At 31.2% G+C, this 19,374-nt stretch overlaps 2 protein-coding genes across 5 annotated transcripts; one reads left to right on the top strand and one right to left on the bottom strand.

Annotated features, from left to right (window-relative positions):
• The first annotated feature begins 40 nt into the window (after nucleotides 1–40).
• On the top strand, nucleotides 41–6,218 carry LOC103568187 (dolichyl-diphosphooligosaccharide--protein glycosyltransferase subunit STT3A). Of its 3 annotated transcripts, none has more exons than XM_008544929.1 (8): nucleotides 41–160; nucleotides 546–664; nucleotides 741–908; nucleotides 1,993–2,543; nucleotides 2,611–2,764; nucleotides 3,041–3,853; nucleotides 3,982–4,170; nucleotides 5,454–6,218. In XM_008544929.1, exons 2-8 carry the CDS (start codon nucleotides 568–570, stop codon nucleotides 5,597–5,599), a joined length of 2,118 nt encoding a protein of 705 aa, XP_008543151.1. In that variant the 5' UTR covers nucleotides 41–160; nucleotides 546–567; the 3' UTR covers nucleotides 5,600–6,218. The 3 variants fall into 3 exon arrangements, with proteins under 3 accessions (XP_008543151.1, XP_008543152.1, XP_053594501.1); XM_008544930.2 differs by lacking the exon at nucleotides 41–160 and adding an exon at nucleotides 201–292; XM_053738526.1 differs by lacking the exon at nucleotides 41–160 and adding an exon at nucleotides 348–440.
• Nucleotides 5,611–17,137, bottom strand: LOC103568189 (uncharacterized). Of its 2 annotated transcripts, none has more exons than XM_008544932.2 (7): nucleotides 16,882–17,137; nucleotides 9,495–9,660; nucleotides 9,248–9,405; nucleotides 8,460–8,890; nucleotides 7,869–8,110; nucleotides 7,387–7,729; nucleotides 5,611–6,582 (listed from the first exon to the last, which is right to left on the bottom strand). In XM_008544932.2, the coding sequence occupies exons 2-7, from the start codon at nucleotides 9,603–9,605 to the stop codon at nucleotides 6,467–6,469; spliced, it is 1,401 nt and encodes a 466-aa protein (XP_008543154.1). In that variant the 5' UTR covers nucleotides 9,606–9,660; nucleotides 16,882–17,137; the 3' UTR covers nucleotides 5,611–6,466. The 2 variants fall into 2 exon arrangements, with proteins under 2 accessions (XP_008543154.1, XP_008543153.1); XM_008544931.2 differs by having other exon boundaries at nucleotides 16,725–17,137.
• Nucleotides 17,138–19,374: the final 2,237 nt, after the last annotated feature.

Consider the following 19,374-nt stretch of genomic DNA (forward strand, 5'->3'; position numbering starts at 1 on the left):
TACCAGCACCCTCTATGTAACTTGACGTAAAGTTAACACGTCAACGAATGCCACGCTCGTGGTGTTCATGTTTTATCTTTTTACACAATATTTTATATAGTGATATTATATATGTAATTTAATGTATTATTAACAATTTAAATTTAAATAATTAATAATTGTAAGTGTAAAAAAAGCTATAAATAAATTTACTTTAATCTATAATTTTTTCGCACTAAAAATATCTTTTGCAAAAAAATAATTCGCTATTGCATAAAAGTGTACACATAACAATTATGCCGGCCGGTTTTGTGTACGTGTCGCTTATTCAAACATTTGGTTACCATTATTAATTAATCAAACTCAAATATTTTTTTAATAATTAGCGATCATCAATGTGAATTTACTTAAAAATCAATAAACTTATTTAATTTTTATATTTTAAATTATTTTGACAGTTTGTAATTAACTTAGCACATTAACCTCTTCTTATATATTTTAATTTTTAAATCAACAATTTTGATAATTTATATTAAAAATCAATTATTATTATATTTTATTTTCAGATAAATAAATAAGTAAATAAAAATGGGGGCCTTTGTGAAAGTTAAGGATTTACGTTTTTCAGCACAAAAACACGAGACACTTTTAAAATTAACTATTTTATCATTAGCTGCTGTTTTATGTAAGTATTAAGAAATAAAAAAAATTTTTTTTTAGTTATTTATGAACAATTAATTCATTTTTAAAAATATTTACAGCTTTTGCGACACGTTTGTTCTCAGTATTGAGATACGAAAGTGTCATCCATGAGTTTGATCCTTACTTCAATTACAGGACGACAAAGTACCTTGCGGAAGAGGGCTTTTATAGTTTTCATAATTGGTTTGATGATCGAGTATGGTATCCACTTGGAAGAATTATCGGAGGTAGATTTTTGTGATATTGATTTTTATTTTTATGCCCCAATTGATATTTTAAAAATAGTTAATGCCGTTTTTGTTAAAAATTAAGCCAAAAGACAATAACTGACAGCGTACTGTCAGATATTTAAACAGGACTAATAACAAGAACATTCACTTTTTATTTCACAGTCTAAAAAGTATATTTTTATGATACCAGCATCGAAACTTGGAGTTCCAGTGTCTCTACAGCGAGCCGAAAAAAGCTGATTTCAGTCCAATGCCGCGAATGAATATTAGCGAACGCGTAAATTGTGAATGCCTTTAATAAGCGGGCAGAAACGAACTTGTTTTATTCCTTGGGAAGAAACAGAATATTACACACCTGGGAAGGAAAGTAGAACATTCCAACCCGCGTGTATGATTGCCTACCAAAGCCGAAGACGAGAGTGGAAACGCAGATTAGGACGTTCTGCTTTTCTCCGTGGCGTGAATACAATTTTTCACTAAATCTGCACCCGAAAGTTTAAATTTTTGGCTCTGTAGAAAGAATGGCGCATACGCTAATTTTTATCATTTGTTTTCTCATGCAAGAAAAGAACGACTTTCTTCCTTCTAAGCAGGGCAGAAATTTGAACTTTCAACGCAGGTATGGTGAGAAATAATGTTTCTAACCGCTAACTGAAGGCTTTCGCAATTTAAACTCTGATACTTGTCATTCGTTTAATATTGATTTTAGACCATCAATTTTATTTACGTAAATGACAGTTCTGACTTGGTGATTAAGTTTTATAAAAATTCATGTGAATAATAAATACTATTGGTAGTTTCTACTGGTTGATCACACCATTGATATTAAATTAACTTGTTTATGACTGGCTGTTGACACTGAAACTTCAAGTTCCAATGCAGGTAATCATAAAAAATCTAGTGTGTAATTCAGGATGAAACACGATTTCAGACTGCTGCTAATGTCAGCCAACTTCACTTTGGTCTAAAATCGTTTTGTTTCATCTCCTACCACATAACACCTATTGATTAAACTAAAAATTTAATAAATATAAATTTTACAACTTATTAGTAATCACTGACTAATCAAAATATATTATAGGGACAATTTACCCAGGATTGATGGTAACATCAGCGACGCTGTACCGTCTTGCCCAAATGTTAAACATCCCAATAGACATTCGTAATGTCTGCGTATTTCTCGCTCCGCTATTCTCGAGCTTCACAACAATAGTAACATATTTACTAACTAAAGAATTGAAAGATTCATCATCTGGATTATTTGCTGCCTGCATGATTGCTATCGTACCAGGATACATATCACGATCTGTAGCCGGATCTTATGACAATGAAGGAATAGCTATATTTTGCATGCTGTTCACTTACTACATGTGGATAAAAGCCGTAAAAACTGGAGCGATATTTTGGTCAACATGTGCAGCCCTCGCTTACTTTTACATGGTCTCGTCCTGGGGTGGTTATGTCTTCCTTATCAATCTTATTCCACTTCACGTACTGACTCTCATGGTCACTGGACGGTTTTCCCACCGAATTTATACCGCGTACAGTATTCTTTATTGTATTGGTACCATTTTGTCAATGCAGATTGCGTTCGTTGGTTTCCAGCCGGTTCAAAGTTCTGAACACATGCTCGTAAGTTATTTTCGCTACATCAATTACACATTTATCAGCTCATAAATTATCATTTATTATTTTTTAGGCACTTGGAGTTTTTGGGTTGTGCCAAATCCACGCATTCGTTGATTATTTGCGTAGCAAATTATCTGAAAATGACTTTGAATTATTATTCCGCGGTCTTATTGCTTCAATGTTGACTATCTCTTGTGTAATCGGTGGTATTTTGACAATAACAGGTACAATTATTATTCAAAAATAATAATCATGATCCTGAAGTTAGCAGACAATTAAAAATTTTCGAATTTTTTTTTTGTCCACAAATCAGTTACAAAATAAAATAAACTAAAAATATGCATCTGTAGAAAATTTAAAAAACTACATGTGCATTTTTTTCAAATATTTTTTTTTTTTATATTTTATCACTTTTAAAAAAATCCGAAAATGATTAGCTGTCGGCTATTTTCAGTATCATTAATAATTTTATTAATTAATAAATAATCAAATTATTTCAGGTAAAATTTCACCATGGACGGGTAGATTTTACTCACTTTTAGACCCATCATACGCTAAAAATCATATCCCCATAATCGCATCAGTGTCCGAGCATCAGCCGACGTCATGGAGTTCATTTTACTTCGATCTCCAAGTACTCGTATTTCTGTTCCCAGCTGGTTTATATATTTGTTTTTCAAAACTCACAGACTCAAACATATTTCTTATACTCTATGGTGTAACTAGTCTCTATTTCGCGGGTGTTATGGTCCGTTTGATGCTGGTACTTGCTCCTGTGATGTGTATCTTAGGTGGAATCGGTGTATCATCGTTACTATTAACGTACATGAAGCAGCTTGAAAGTAATAAAGTAGTTGAGAAAAAATCACGCAAGTTTGAAAATAATTATGTACTGCGAGGAGAAGTAGCGATGTTATTTATTGCGATAGTAGGAATGCTATTTTTCTCATACACATTACACTGCACGTGGGTCACCGCTGAAGCCTACAGTTCACCGAGTATCGTTTTATCAGCACGATCTCCAGACGGTGGGCGCATGATCTTCGATGATTTCCGGGAGGCTTACTACTGGTTACGTATGAATACACCAGAAGACGCTAAAGTTATGTCATGGTGGGATTACGGCTATCAGATAACTGCAATGGCTAATCGGACTATTTTAGTTGACAATAATACGTGGAATAATACTCACATATCGCGTGTTGGTCAAGCGATGGCTAGTTCTGAAGAGAAGGCGTATCAAATTATGCGCGAACTAGATGTTAATTATGTACTTGTCATTTTTGGCGGACTAACGGGATACTCGTCTGATGGTGAGTTTACTTTTTACAAATATAGACTTTATAATCGTAAAAATAATAATTTTTTTTTTTTTACACACAACTTATGTAATTTACATAATTTATGAACGTGCATTTTTCTTTTTTTTTTTTGTGTGAAGATATTAACAAGTTCTTGTGGATGGTCCGCATTGGTGGCAGTACCGAGGAAGGAAAATCGATTACCGAGTGGGATTATTATAATCCTTCAGGTGAATTCAGAGTTGACAAAGATGGATCGCCGACTTTACTTAACTGCTTGATGTACAAGATGTGTTATTATCGTTTTGGACAAGTTTATACTGAAGGAGGTAAGTTTTTTTTTATTAAGAGAATTCTCAGACAGTGTCTCCACTTTTTAAAAATATGCAATGACTTTAAACTATTAGCGGATTAAAATTGCATTAATTAAGTAAAAAAAGGACACGTAGTTGCAATTTCGTCGAGATAGATCATTTTTAAAAAATTAATTACAGTTTTTATCAATTAGTTGAACGAAATTTTTTGAATAAATTTTACCCTACAAAATTATAAAATTGACATTAAAATTTTACTGAAATTTATTTTCCAAATTTCGTTCAACTCTCGATTGATGTCAATTCTAAATAATTTTTTTTCTAAATCTTTATCGCGGCGAAATTGTCTTTTTTCAATTAATACTTAGATATTTTTTTTTACTAATTAAAAAAATTTTAATATGCTTATGACAGTTGAGTCATTGAAAATTTTTAAAAAGTAGGGGGAGGGGGTACTGTCTAAGAATGGTCTTGAACTGATAATTATTAAGTTCTAGTATAAGATAGCGGATACTTTTCGTAATTTTTTTTTTTCTATTGAGTAGGTTTCAAAAATATCATTGGTTAGAAAATTAATTTATTTTATATCTATACTTTATTTTAATTAAAATTCGAAGATAAACGAAATCGATTTATTACTTAAATAATAATGCGCATTTTTAATTTTTTTTAATATTTACAAACTTTACTTTCATAATTTCTTTCTCTTAAAACTTTCTAATGAAGCGACGACTAGATTCGGTTAAAAGTACGTGAGTTTAATAAAATTTTAAATAATTTCATATTATGTTAGTTCTTATTGATTTTATTGAAGTTCTAAATTTTTAAAATGTTCAAAATTTTTTTATGTCAACTTTCTATTCTGTCAGATTAAATTAAAAAAAAAATCATTTTTACTTATCTGTCGGTTGATGAAAATGAGTTGTTTAGAACACAAAACTTGTTGGTGATATTGAGATTTCAGGAGGGTCTGAAATTTCTATCAATCTGTAGACGCGTGAATAAAAATTAAAAAAAAAAAATTAAAAACTTGAAAGAAATATTTTTTATGGTCAAAACACGCAGAGCCGCTAAACTACAAATAAAATTTTTTAAAAATTGAAATATAAAAAAAAAATAAATAAATAAAAATAAAAAATAAGGGATACAAGACAAGTGAGAGAGGATTTAAATCATAAATACAAATTAAGTTTAATATATTTTATTATTAAAAAATACTTAGATACATTCTCAGTGCTATCAGATCTCTCGTTTAAGAATAAAAAAAAATAAATACATAATGAATTATTCATTTTCAGGTAAACCATCCGGGTACGACAGGGTCAGAAATATGGAAATCGGAAACAAAGACTTTGAGTTAGAAACATTAGAAGAGGCCTACACAACAGAGCACTGGCTCGTGCGCATTTACAAAGTTAAAGACTTAAAGAATAGAGGATATTAGATATCTCATAATAAATTTTATTTTTTTTATTCATCTAATTACTTCAAACTTAAAGTAACAGTGATCATGATCATATTCTTTACACAATTTTCACATTTAAAAGATATTTTAATTTTTTTAAAAATATTATTATTAATAATCAAATCCATTTCCAATGAAATTCCAATAATATACATAACATTTTTTATTATATTTTATTATCATGGATCTGAAGATCGGAACGTTTTCCGTGCAACGAAAGAAATTAGAAAGTGAAAAAATCTACTAGATGGCGAAATTTCTAAAATATTTCGCATGTAGATGCTGGCATGTCAGCCGAAAATCCTCGGCCACTCCCATCTTCCGGACCTACTCTTTAAGCTGTCAAATTACATAAATTTTTGAATTTTCTTTGCGCGAAAAACGTTCCGGTCTTTAGATGCATTTATTATCATATTTAAGGCCTCAGGAATTTTTTATCATTCGTACAGATTACTCGTATTAAATACGTGCTATGTATTTTCATCAATACTAAATATATATACATGTGAATTTTTATAACGTTGAACGATGATAAAAAATAAGTCATGGTGAATACAGATTAAAATGCACAAATATAAGTCTTTTGTTATTATCTGTATATTTTTTTAATATATTTATTTATTAATATTAAAATAATAATAATAATTAACTAAATTAATTAATAATTAATAGTTGAGTAAATTGGATTTAAACCGGGAATTAATAAACAATTAAGGTGGCATAAAAAATATGAGTATTTATGTGGTATATGAACAATATACAAGATTGTAGGTACAAAAAAAAAAGAAAAAAAAAAAAGATATAACGGTGTAGAGAGATGTACTTAATAGTTATTAGTTAAATAATTTAATCCCACTCGCCGATGTACATACCGCGGGGTGTTGGTGGTATAACACCGCGTGTTGGAATGGGTAAACGTCCGTAAATGTGATTATAAGGCGAGTCTATTCGATCGTCTGAGTCTGAAAGCACCAAAAAGGTTCAATCACTTAAAATTTATCTCGACTTATAAACTAATCATAATTATCTATATAGAAAAAAAAAACATAAAAAATTTTAAAGTCACTGTAATGACTACCCGCCATAAGCCTGCCCGTTATAAGCCTCTTCCCCTCAATCGGCAGGTACTGAGTCCAAACAGCCCCCACTTAACCACTTTTTTGAATTTCCTACCAGACATCCCGTTATAAGCCTCCGTTAAAATTCTCTAAATTATAAACTAACAGTAAGAACAAAATATCAAAATTTATGATGAAAATTTACTATCGATCTTTCGCGGATAATAATTTAATCAATATTAACTAAAATATAATTTATTGTTGATAATTGTAATGATTAATTACAATTAAAGCTTCTGTTACAATTTAAAAGTTTTATTGAGCATTATATTGATCAATAACAATTATTATTATTATTATTACTGTAATTAATACCGTTGTCATTGTAATTTTTTCCATTAAAATAATTATTAGTGTAAAAAGACAAGTGTTTATTTTAGCGCTTTAAGCACTAGAAAAATCGACATACTGACGTATGTAACAAACTGCAAATATAACGTTTGAAATCTCATAAAATAAAGCAGGCTTATAACGAGTAGTCGAGAACAAAACTAAACACACGGTAGTGGGAGATTGAAATTCCAAGAAAAATTTCCCCTACGTCTCCTAGACCAGGCTTATGACGGATAGTCGACTGTAATAAAAATACATATTTTCTTTCAAGCTGAATGCTGGTTACTGTTAATGTACGGCTTAAAAACTACGTACCTAAGCCACTCTCGAAGCTTCGGGCGTGATACATAATAGGTGGTCGTTTGTTTTGTGCGTGACTCGCATAAATATGTGAGGACTGTGACTGACTACTGTTGTAACCGACGTACGCAGAGGCTGGTGCCGGTTGCGGTCTGCCTGTTCCATAAGCCGGAAGTATTTTTACTTGGCTGTTTTTAGCCATTTTAACAAAATTTGGTACACGTGCTCTCAAACCACAGTAATAAGGATCGTCGTACTTTTTACTGTCGTTCTTTTTATTTTTTTTAGCATCCTCGGTAACTATCAGCGGTCTGACAACATTGCTGCCGTAATCGTCTTCAATGTCGTCATAGTCAGGCTGTAACAGTTAATTTTATTTATAATAATAATGGATAGTAGGCACAAGAATTCAATAAATTCTGAGGTCATCGGTGTCCGGATTGGTGGGGGGACTTGTGATCAATGAGTAAAAAATTTGTCATTTTATTTTATAATACCTTAGGAATGCTTTGGCCGTAGAGATTCTCACGTGGAGGAAGTTTCGGCGGTTTTTCAGCACGTCGCGGATGATAACCCGATGACTGACCGTAAATTTGTTCGTGTCGTGGATCTCTGACGGCGTCCCGTGATTCTCCTGGTCCAGAAGATGATGCCACGCCAGCGACACTGTAAGGATCTTCATCAGGTATTGGGATTCTCGGGCGGTTCTTTATGTCCACGGGCCTCTGCAGTGCTAGTACTGATAATTAAAACAATTATTATCATTATTATTATTATAAATATTTTTTAATTAGATATTAATCCACTGGAGACGATTATTTTTTTTTTCAACCGGACCTTGGGTGCAGCCTATAATTTTTACGAGCCAATAAATATTAAAATAATTATTTTAAATGTTTGTATGCAAAAAAATGAGTATTTAAAAACACATCTAGCTCGAGCTTTGATTTAATAGCGGGAAGACTTTTTTTTTTTAACGAAAAATGCCTTAGGCAGAATACTGATCAGTGACCACTTCAGACTAACCCAAGGTGGCCTCCAGAGATTTAATCGACGTAAAAATACAAAAAAAAATAAAAATATATTACTTGGGGGTAATTTAGACTTGAGCATATCCAGACCAACAACATTGACAATCAAAACCCAAACAGGACACTGCAGTAAATCAGGTTCAGTTCTGACGAATACAATCGCACTGAGACACTGTTTTTCAAGTCTTTTACGATCTGGATACGCGCGTCTTGTTTCACGTGACAAATTTGTCTGATATTTGTTCATATCAAATATTTTTCCAGGCTTTTCATGCTCCAGTGCGCCTTGAGAATTTCTTAGTATCTCCGCGCCCACGGCATTGTCTTCGGGGTGTGTAGTCTTTATGTAAACGTTGCTTTTGCACAGTCTCTTGATAAGGATATTTCCCTGATCGTCCATTTTTATTTTTACCCCCTGGTTTATGTGTCTCTTGGCCTCTTCTGTCTTAGGATCCCTCATGGGATTGTCGAAGCCGCAGAGGCCTATCCTGTAAGTGATAAATTTTTAAAAAATTACTATCGAAAGCTGTAATGTTTTCTGTGTGCTAATTAAATTAAAGTGTTTCTATGTTGAATAATGTGTGCGCTGTGGAATTGGTAATTTGCCCTGAGGAAAAGTGTGTCTCAAAAAAAATTCTTATCACGAATGTCTAGACGTGATCTACGTGACTCTAAATTTGATTAAATAATTAAAAACTAGGTCGAATAACGTTAAATTACAATTTTATTTATATTTTATTCGGTGTTCAGTTTAAATCGTCTCTATTTTTAGTCTCCAGGCAATCGAAATTCGCGAAAAAAATATTATAAAAATATGTAGCTTTGTTTTTTTTTTTTTTTTTTACCTAAAACCGTCGAAGCCGTCGTTGGAGCCGTTGACCGTGAGAACGGGTGCTCTTGCATAGGCTTTTGCTACTCGTCTGTTTCTTTCGAAGACAATTACTTTAGCCCATATTTCGTCGTCTATCTGGTTCCACTTGTCCAGGACTTCTTGTATGTGATCCTGTAGTTAAGTTAATTTTAAAAGTATAAAAGTGTTGTGTTTTAAAATAAAAATAAAAGTTTAAGGTCGAAGGCGTGTAAGAGACTCACCTTGTACAACTTATCTAAATTATACCAAACGTCCTCCTCTTCCTGATCATCGTACTGGGAATCAGCGAGGTTGTCCCGCGAGCGAGAGAGAATTTTTCGCCTCGACACCATCTTATTCTCTCCACTCCTCTTCCTCTTGCTCCTTCTCTGCCAATGTCGAGAAACTCTAAAAATCATTCAGAGAACTGGTCAGTTTGAATTGCCCCTTATTTTTTTTTTTTTGCTTTTTTTTATTTGTATGCAGATACCCAGTTTTAACTCTTAGCGACTTTTATTCATTTATTTTTTAAATTCTTAACAACCGAGAGGAATTTTTGAGCCGTGCACTCCCCAGGATAATACATCGATTTTTTTAATCATATTAAATGATCTCGGCCTCGACATTTCCATCCACTCATACGAAAATAAAATAAAAAAAAAATATATAGAGAGAAAGATCAGTTGTGTCTCAAGTCAACTATCAAAAGTTTAAACTCTGACGAATCTTTATAAGGACGCTTTCGCAATTGTCTTTATATATTTTTTTTTATACATATGATTTCTTCACCGGATGATTAGACCGGATGTCTACAGTCCTACAGATGAATCAAGCTCACATGACCTTTATTTCGTATTTAATATTATATTTTGAGATCAATCATTCTGAGGAGATTTATAAAATAACTATGACAAATATGACAACGATGATTGGATTTATAAATGTGAGAAAGAGAAAGGAAGACTAATTAAACACTAATTCGTTGTATAAATATATAAATATTCATATATACTTATAACTTAATTACTAGGTAAAGTATACACAGAAAAAAAATTTTTACTAGTTTTAAAAAATTTTTTAAAATTTTTAATTCAAAATGAAAAAAATTTCTCGAGCCTAGAAATTATTTTTTCTGTTCCATTCAAAATAATACCGATCCTATTTAAAAATTTACCATTCAATTTAAAAATATATATTTATATTCCCATCAATATCAACTTTATGTATTTTTCTAGTAACATTTAAAGATTATCTTAAATCTTAATATTTTTATAACTATTTGAACTTTAAGAACGTGAATTTAATTACTCAATCAAATAATTTAAAATATTTATGTAAATAAATAGTATGTTTTATTAAAACATACTTGTTTTTACTCTCTCCTACAATAATTACACCACATAACTCATAACTCATACGTATTAAGATTCATAAGTAATTTAATCCATATTTATTTATATATATATATATATATATATCCATGGTATAATTATAATATGAAAATAAAAGATACGAATTGTTAGGTTTTGCACTGGATATGCCCTTGGCGGGAAACTGGAATCAAGACTGGAAAGTGTAACCTCGGAACTCAACCGCGGTATGTCTGATGATTTAAATTTATTGTGTGTCATTTTGTCATTTATTTTGCAATTATTTCATAAACTTTCTTGTTAATTAAACTCAAAATTCATCTATCATATATATGACGACAGTCCCATAAAATAAAATATCAAAGCCCCTAGAGGCTGATTCTACAGATCCGTATCTACTGCGAATTGTCATGACGAAGTAGCCGTAAAAAAAGCGTGGAAAAACCTATACGGTGACTTAAAAATTCGACATAAAAATGTGTATTATAAAATAAAAAATATGTAATGTAATCTACCGTAAGTGTATAAAGTTAAAAGTCTCAACAAAATATATCGGTGAGGTAATAAGAGCAAGGATACACATCGATGCTGTCTCGTAGTCAGTAACAGCGGCATATTTAATGGTAAGCCTGCACCTAAAACGTCGACTTTCACTCGTAATAAAATGCGAAGGCTGGTTGTGAGTGTAACAGAGAGTGTAAGATATATATATATATATATATATATATATAAATATATACAATATATATGTATTTATACAACCTAAGAGTTTCCTTGGGCAATGGCTGCGCAAGAAACACGGCATGCAGTGACTACTTGGCAAGTTACCTGGGTTAGCACACACTACACAACACTCGTTACCATACTCAAGAACTTTATATGCTTCACAGTTGTTAGTGTCATATATACATATATATGAATAAATACATGGATAAATAGAATGTACTAATACTAATAAAATTGGTACTTTTTTTTTTCAGCAAACTGTGGGTATGTTGTGTGTGCTAACACACTACTGTTAACACCGCGAGTTGTCGATCTCTATAGACTACACAACTTAAAAATTTTTATTATATATACATATATATGTATGTATGGCCAGAAATTACGCCTCGAGTAACGTAATGTAGCCTACGCTGTTTTCTTCCCAGAGGTTCTCAATTTAGTTGAATTAGTTGAATTAGACACTTTTTATTAGGGGGAGGGGGTATATTTATATTACATATCAGCCCTTTTTTCTTGAGGCCCATTTTGCCCCACTGTTCTGTATATTTTTATTGGAATTATGTAATGGGTTAAATTGTGACGAAATGTTTGAATAAAAAATTACTAAGCGCTAATTTGTTGATTAGGATTAGGATGGTAATGATGATGATGATGATGATGATGATGATGATGATGGTGATGATGATGATGATGATGATGAGGGTTTAATAATAGTGATGAGAATGATTGGGGATTTAAAATAAAAATAATAGTATGTATAGACAAATTTAGTGGCGTTTAACGGCCCAAGGCGGACAGAGTCGTAAAAAATTTAAAAGTACCGCTATAACGTCGCAACAATAGTTGTGTATCATGCAGTATGCATTTTTGAATGAGTGTTTATATCTGTGTATCGTCAGTGATTGTATATAAATATAACTAACACGATAAAAGAAAGGAAGAATGAGAAGAATAAAAAATATTGTAAGCTGTTATGAATAAAAAAAAGGACAACGGATGTTTGGTATTTATATTAAAAATATATCTAAGAAATATATATGTTGTTAGATTATAAAAAGTGGGTTAAGAAGTTATTTCTTATATTTTCTTTTTTATTTTTCCTTTTTTTCTAAACAACACACGAATGATAAATTTGTTCCGCGATAGTGGCTTAGAAATCTCGACTATCATGTGGATTAAATTGCTCAGTGTACCGTTTACTCGGAATAAATAATATAATTGCATGGATTAAGTATTGAGATGTATTATTTATATTAATGTGTATGTATATATGTGGATATGTTGATGGATTAATTTGTATAAAAGTAGTAATGGTAATACGAAATTTGTAAATGAATTTTAAAAAAAGTAAAACGGATCGATGGACGCGATCGATGATCGTTCGAGCATGAAAGTCAAACTTTCTAGTTTAACGTAACGATCAAAAGAATTTCTCGTTGGTCACGCCCGCAGTACCGCGGTGTATATATAAGTACATATTGTAAATAGGTATATGTGTATAAATATATAAATATCTATCTATCGACTGCCGTATATATATTTATGTTCTTTAATTCCTTTTAGTCTTATTATTTATAATAATAACTGCCTCTCACTTTGCACTTGTGCAGTCCCGAGTTCTCACTTGAGGCGACAATCTACAAAGTACTTATATACTGCAACTCGAATTATTTATAATGCAACTATTTCTAATCATCTTAATATGGAAAAATTTATCATATTACCGATAATTTACTCGGGACAATTTATATTATTTTATTACTCATAAAAATAATCATTTTTTTGCACAAAAAATTTTTATTTGCTCCTAGAAATTTTTTTCATCAAGAATTGAAAACAAAAAATTTTTATGATGCAGAAGTTAGCAGACAATTAACAATTTTTTTCAATAATTTAATTGAATAAAAAAAAAAAATAAAAATATGCATATGAAGAAAATTTAAAAAACTATGGGTGCAATTTTTTGAAATTTTTTTTTTTTTTTAAATTAGCGTTTTTAAAATAATCCAAAAATTATTAGACGTCAGCTAATTTTAATGATACTGACGACTAATAATTTTTGGAGTTTTTTAGAAACGATAAATAATAAAAAAAAAAATAAATAAAAAAATTGCACTTAAAGTTTTTTAAATTTTCTACAAGTGCATATTTTTAGATTTTTTTTTTGTAATTAATTTGCTAAAAAAAAAAAATTGTTAATTGTCTGTTGACTTCAAGATCATTAATTTTAGTATCATAAATTTTTTTGGGGGGAAGAAAAAATTTTTTAATTGAATTTTAATTTTTAAGATTAAATAATATAATTACTAAAAACATTTGTTGCTAGTAGTTAAATTATTTATACAATAAACATTAGCATATAAATAATTAACATATGTCACTAGATAAATTACTCAACACCCAATGTCTTTGAATAATTTTTAATTCAAATTGATTAGCTACAACTATAAATGGATTAGAAAATTGGGCAATGTGATTACAAAGAAATTAAAATATTGCCATGAAAAAAATTGAATCATTTATGGTATGAAATATATTTCCAAATAAATTAAAGTATGTATATTAAACACAGCATACATACATATATATACAAGTAAGTAGACTTGTGACTAGAGTATATAAATTCTCATTTCTATTCTAGTCCTTATGCCTTGCATAATTAGCCTCAAGAAAGGAATTACCGGTTGCTACACTTTTCCTCGTAGCGAACGTTCTTATTCTTATCTTCTCTTTGCTCGTTTGTGTGTCCGTCTCGCGTGCATTTTTCCTTTACTCGAATCGGTGTCGCGAAAGTCATTGTCTATATATTCCCCGTTCTCTTTCATCTAAAAGCCTCCTTCGCACTCTTACGTATTTCTTCTACACATATACATAAATATACATATATATATATATATATATATATATATATATATATATATATAAAAGTATATACACTTACTTAGTTAGTCAGTTATCTCAGCTACTTACTAACTTACTTGCTAGTTTACACATGTATACACTACCGATTGCTATAAACAAAACTATTCGATAAGGATATCCATTGAACAGCTACCGATCTGTCTACTTAACGCAATACAATAATTTTTTTCCATTTTTAAAAATCTTATTGTATCCAATTACATCCGCTCTGAATAACAGACAAACGAAAGTATTTTTGTTTTTCTCTTGCTCTCGTTTGTTTGAATTATTTATTTATATATCAATTAATAACGATAGACAAATAGTCTACAAGTGAAAATAAATAATATTAAATATTATAATTTTTTTAATAACCTAGATAAAATAATTTCGTAATTGGTAATCACGACATCACAGTCAAAGTTTCCAATCCATTCCCCCTCTTTCAATCTTCCATCACATTTAAAATGACGGAATTTACTCATCTGACCTTTTCAATCGATGGAAATATCATCTTCTCTCGTCTTTTGAATCCGTTTATATATATGAAAATATATATGGTTAATAAATACTAAGGTATATATTTTGAAACGACCGCGACCACGACCACGACAACTTGCGATGATAACATATGTAGGAAAATAGTATATATAATAATAAAAAATATATATGTATATATATAAGTAGCAAAAGTGTGCCGGGAAAGATCTCTTGGAGCGTGGCATTCCACGAAGGCCGCGAGTCTAGCATAAACCAGGGCTGGTCATTATATACCGTATGCATTTATTATCTTTAGAGAGTGGAAAAGTTGCCCGACTTCAGACGAGTACCACACACATGCATACTCATAAACCTGTGTTATTTTTCCCCGTTCGTCAATTACTTTTCACCGTTGCCCGATATATATATTTTTTCCGACTGCCATAATAAACTACTAACACGCTTGGACATTTTTATCCGTTTATCTAGTTTTTAAATTTCCCTTTTTACGCGGGAAATTTTTTCTTTCAGTTCTTGTTGCTGTTTCAAGATATATGTATATAGATATAGATATAGATATGTGTGTTTATAAGTGTGATTCTAGTCTGTTGTAATTAATAAACGGGCTTGAATAACAAACAAAGAGAAAGAACGAGAGAAAGACACGCGAGACACCCGAGGCTTTTTATATAACTTGCGAATTTCGTAATAGCGGGCTGTGAACGGAGAAAGAGACGGGAATCGGGCACGTAGTTTGTTTCAAGACAGCTAAAAGTTTTTTACACAAGAGGGGATCAAGAATATATCATATATAAGTTTACATGTTAAAAAATAAGCAAATAACGACAGGAATAAGGCACGCGGATGCAAAACGTCAGAAGTTAATTCCCAAAAAGTTGATGACTCGTTTCTAGGCAAAGAGTTTCGGGCAGTATAAGTTTATCATGTCCATGATATTTATGTTTAGATGGTGGGGCTATAATTTATATTTACAAGATAAAAAACTACTACTGTAATGAATATAAAGAGTAATAAAATAATTCATAGTCTTTTTATGTAGAAAACTAATGAAAAATAATAATGATGGTGATAATAATAATAATGACGAGAAATGACTGTCTTCTCACGCTAGTAGAAGTGAATACGACAACACCAGGCGTCTCATCTCTCCAAGTCCGGGTGCTTTCACTTGCACGAAGAATGCGAAGGCTGTCGAGGACGAGCAACAGCCTCTCAAGCAGCTCTCCGCCACGCCTCGAACTCCCAGTGCAACAAACTCGACTTTTTATATTTATTTTGTTTTTTTAAACCTCTTTTTCGGTAAACTTTTGTGCTCTTTCTTTAGTCCTTGTCTTTGCTTGTCTTGTCTCGTCCTTAATCTTATTCTATTTATTCAACTTCCTCGGCGTTGTTCTTATCCGCAAGGACTCGTACTCGTGTTGAACGATAAGACTAAATTGTAATGCGCGCTAAAAATAGCCTGATGCAAATGAGAATAAATAAATATATATATATACAGAGAGAATGAGAATAAGAAAAAAATATATAGATAAGTAGATATAAATGCTGCTAGTGGTATATGCGGATAAAAGAGCAATGACTTTTTGCAGTGTAAAGATATATAGATTATCCTTATATAGTCCCCTGATTTTGTATTATTTCCAGGCTTTCACTTGGTTGCGACTTTAAAAATACCATATTTGCAAAGATAATTTCTTTAAAAGTTAATCCGCAATGTCCATATGGACAAAACTACCTTTTATCGATGTTGCTGGTGGATATTTTCTATATACTGAGTTGGTATCTCGTTGGAGATTTCAACGACTGGAAGAAACTGGTTATTTGACCCACCACCCGGGTCGACAAACTCTTTTTGCCAAAAAAAAATAATATCTATTCATACTAATTTTAAACACTATCAAATTAACCCTCCCTTTAAATTCTCATCATCATCATCATCATCGGTATAATTATTAAATCAGAATAAAAACGTACCAATAAATTGACAGGAACTGGAATCACGAAATTCAAAAATAAATTAACAAAATTTATATCTCCACGCACATGCACAAATTTCGTCCATAATCCTTGGACTTATTTATAATATAATATAAAATAAAAATAATTATTGGTGTTAGAAAATTATAATCACCTCACATTAAATAAAATAAACAAAAATAAATTTGAAATAAAAAACCCGCGAAACACAAAAATATTTAAGCTGGCACTGTCACTGAGCAATCACTGGCTCAATACTCGAAATAAATATATAAAAAAATGTATTTGTATACAAAGTATATAAAATCTAGATGGTCACTATAAATAAAATGTATAATAAATTAAAATAAAGACATGACCGACCGTCTAATGGACCACCGCGGACAGTTTAACCGTCAGTGAGAGTCCTAAAGACGTTCACCATCTTGAGTTTAAATTACGCATGCGCAACAAAATATTTTCTCCTTCTATTTGGTTTATTCGCGCCTTTCCTCTACCACCACCTCCACAATCATCGGCATCACCATCACCATCATCATCACCACTACTTGCTCCCGTATATATCTATAATATACAATACTGTTAAGAACAAGTTTATACTACTTGTATATACATATACATTACAAACCAATATGATACCTATACTCACACTCGGCAATGTTCGGTTGTTCTATTCGCGATTGTAATGAAACCAACCACGAGTACTATGACTTAAACTTCATATCAACTAGGACTTAAACTACGACTACGATGACTACGACCACGACTTGCTGTCGAGGAGTTGTGACGTCAGAAATAGGACAAGGCGCTTAGTTAGTGGCCTTTGGCGAAGCTGAGTGAGAGGGAGAGGGCCAGTGAACTGTTGTCTTGTTGCGGCGTTTAAACGGTGGATTTTCATTTTACTTTTTTATTTTACCTTTACCTTTATGTTTGGTATCTCAGTATATATCCGTATTGCATGCCATGCTGTGCCATTCCATATATACCGAACCCATACCATGCTTATATGTAGTTACTTGCTGTTCCTGTTGCTGTTGCTGGTGATGTTGATGTTGCTGTACTCCTGGAGCAGGACTTTACTTTATTTTCTTGTTGTTCTTTGGCCATACCAATGTACATGGACACGATAAAAGCCGGATACTACCGGCTTTTATACTTCTTTATATCCGTCTTAACATTTATTATTGCTCATTATTTATAACATATCTTATTATTGTTATTATTTATTTTCATAACTCAACTCTACTTTTATTATTATTGACTGTTACTACTGATGGATGCTAATCATTTGTCAGTTTATCTTTTGAGGATAAGAATTACCCGATGTTGTAACTGACAAAATTTTAAAAATACCGCCGGCTAATTGTGGAAATTTTTCTCGAATAACCGGATGTGAAAAAGTTTTTTAATAGTGACAAAAAAGTTATGACTTTTTAAATTAATTGTTGAATTTTAAAAATAATTATTATGACATTTGAACAGTAAAAATTTAATTTAAAAATTTTTGGGTAATTAGTGTGTTTATTTTTAAATATATCATGTAGATGAGTGTGAATTTACCTGACGTTTAGGATTTTTTTGAATGTTTGAATAAAATGATAAAAATTTAAAAATGCGTATTTAGATAAATGAAAAATCAGTACGCGGATTTTTTTAAATTTCATTGTTTTAATTAATGGCGTGTTCGGTTGCTTGTTCTGGGCTGCTTGGAAAAATTTTGAAAGTCAACGAGATTCTTCGAATACTACATATCTATATAATTTGAATAGTTGCCGCATGAATAATAAGCTAATTGACATATTTATCAAAATCATAAATCATTTAGTCAAAAATATGAAATTTTTCAATAGATTAATTAAAAATAATTTATGGATAACGATGACTTGGTCATTGTAACAAATTATAGGATTTTTGAGCGCTACATACACAGAAAAAAAGGACTTTTTGGCGCAAGAATTTTTTTGGGGTGAGTAAAAATTTTTTGAGGTAAAAAATTATTTTTTTCTGTGTATGAATATAAGAAAAAAAAACTTTATTCGTCAATAAATTTTCCAAATAAAATAATTTGATTTTTAAATTGACAATCGTATTATTTCGGTATTAATCGGCTGTGCTCTAAGCAGCCAAGAACAGGCACCCGAACACGCCATAATTAATTTATTTATTTATTTAAAATTCATAAATTGTCTCCTATCTGGTACATTGACACTCGCGTCAATTAGTGGTAATTTATGATGATTTAATAATTTACAATTAAAATAATTAGGTCGCGTGTCTATAATTAATAGCTTAGACCGTAGAAATGGGCCCGTGAGTGAGTATTTAACAAAATTTGCGGGAATACGGCTGACCTATATATATCCTAGAGGATAAATATATAGTTTGGCACGAGTCCAATGATCCACACAGCTGAGAGTTTCAGTTTGAGCTTAAGCTTTGGCTTTTATTTAGTATATGTGTTATGTGTGATGTGTAATGTGTGCAGTGGTCCGTAGTATCTGAGTTGCTGATGCTGAGCTGTAAGCTGTTGCCCGTAATAGCAACCCCCGTCAGTTCAACCACGCTTACTTGATGGCGGGACACGCGGAATTACTCTTACATTATAATATCATATATTATTATTATTACATTATTTTTATACAGTATT

Source organism: Microplitis demolitor, chromosome 4 (assembly GCF_026212275.2).
Source record: "Microplitis demolitor isolate Queensland-Clemson2020A chromosome 4, iyMicDemo2.1a, whole genome shotgun sequence".
Lineage (NCBI taxonomy): Eukaryota > Metazoa > Arthropoda > Insecta > Hymenoptera > Braconidae > Microplitis > Microplitis demolitor.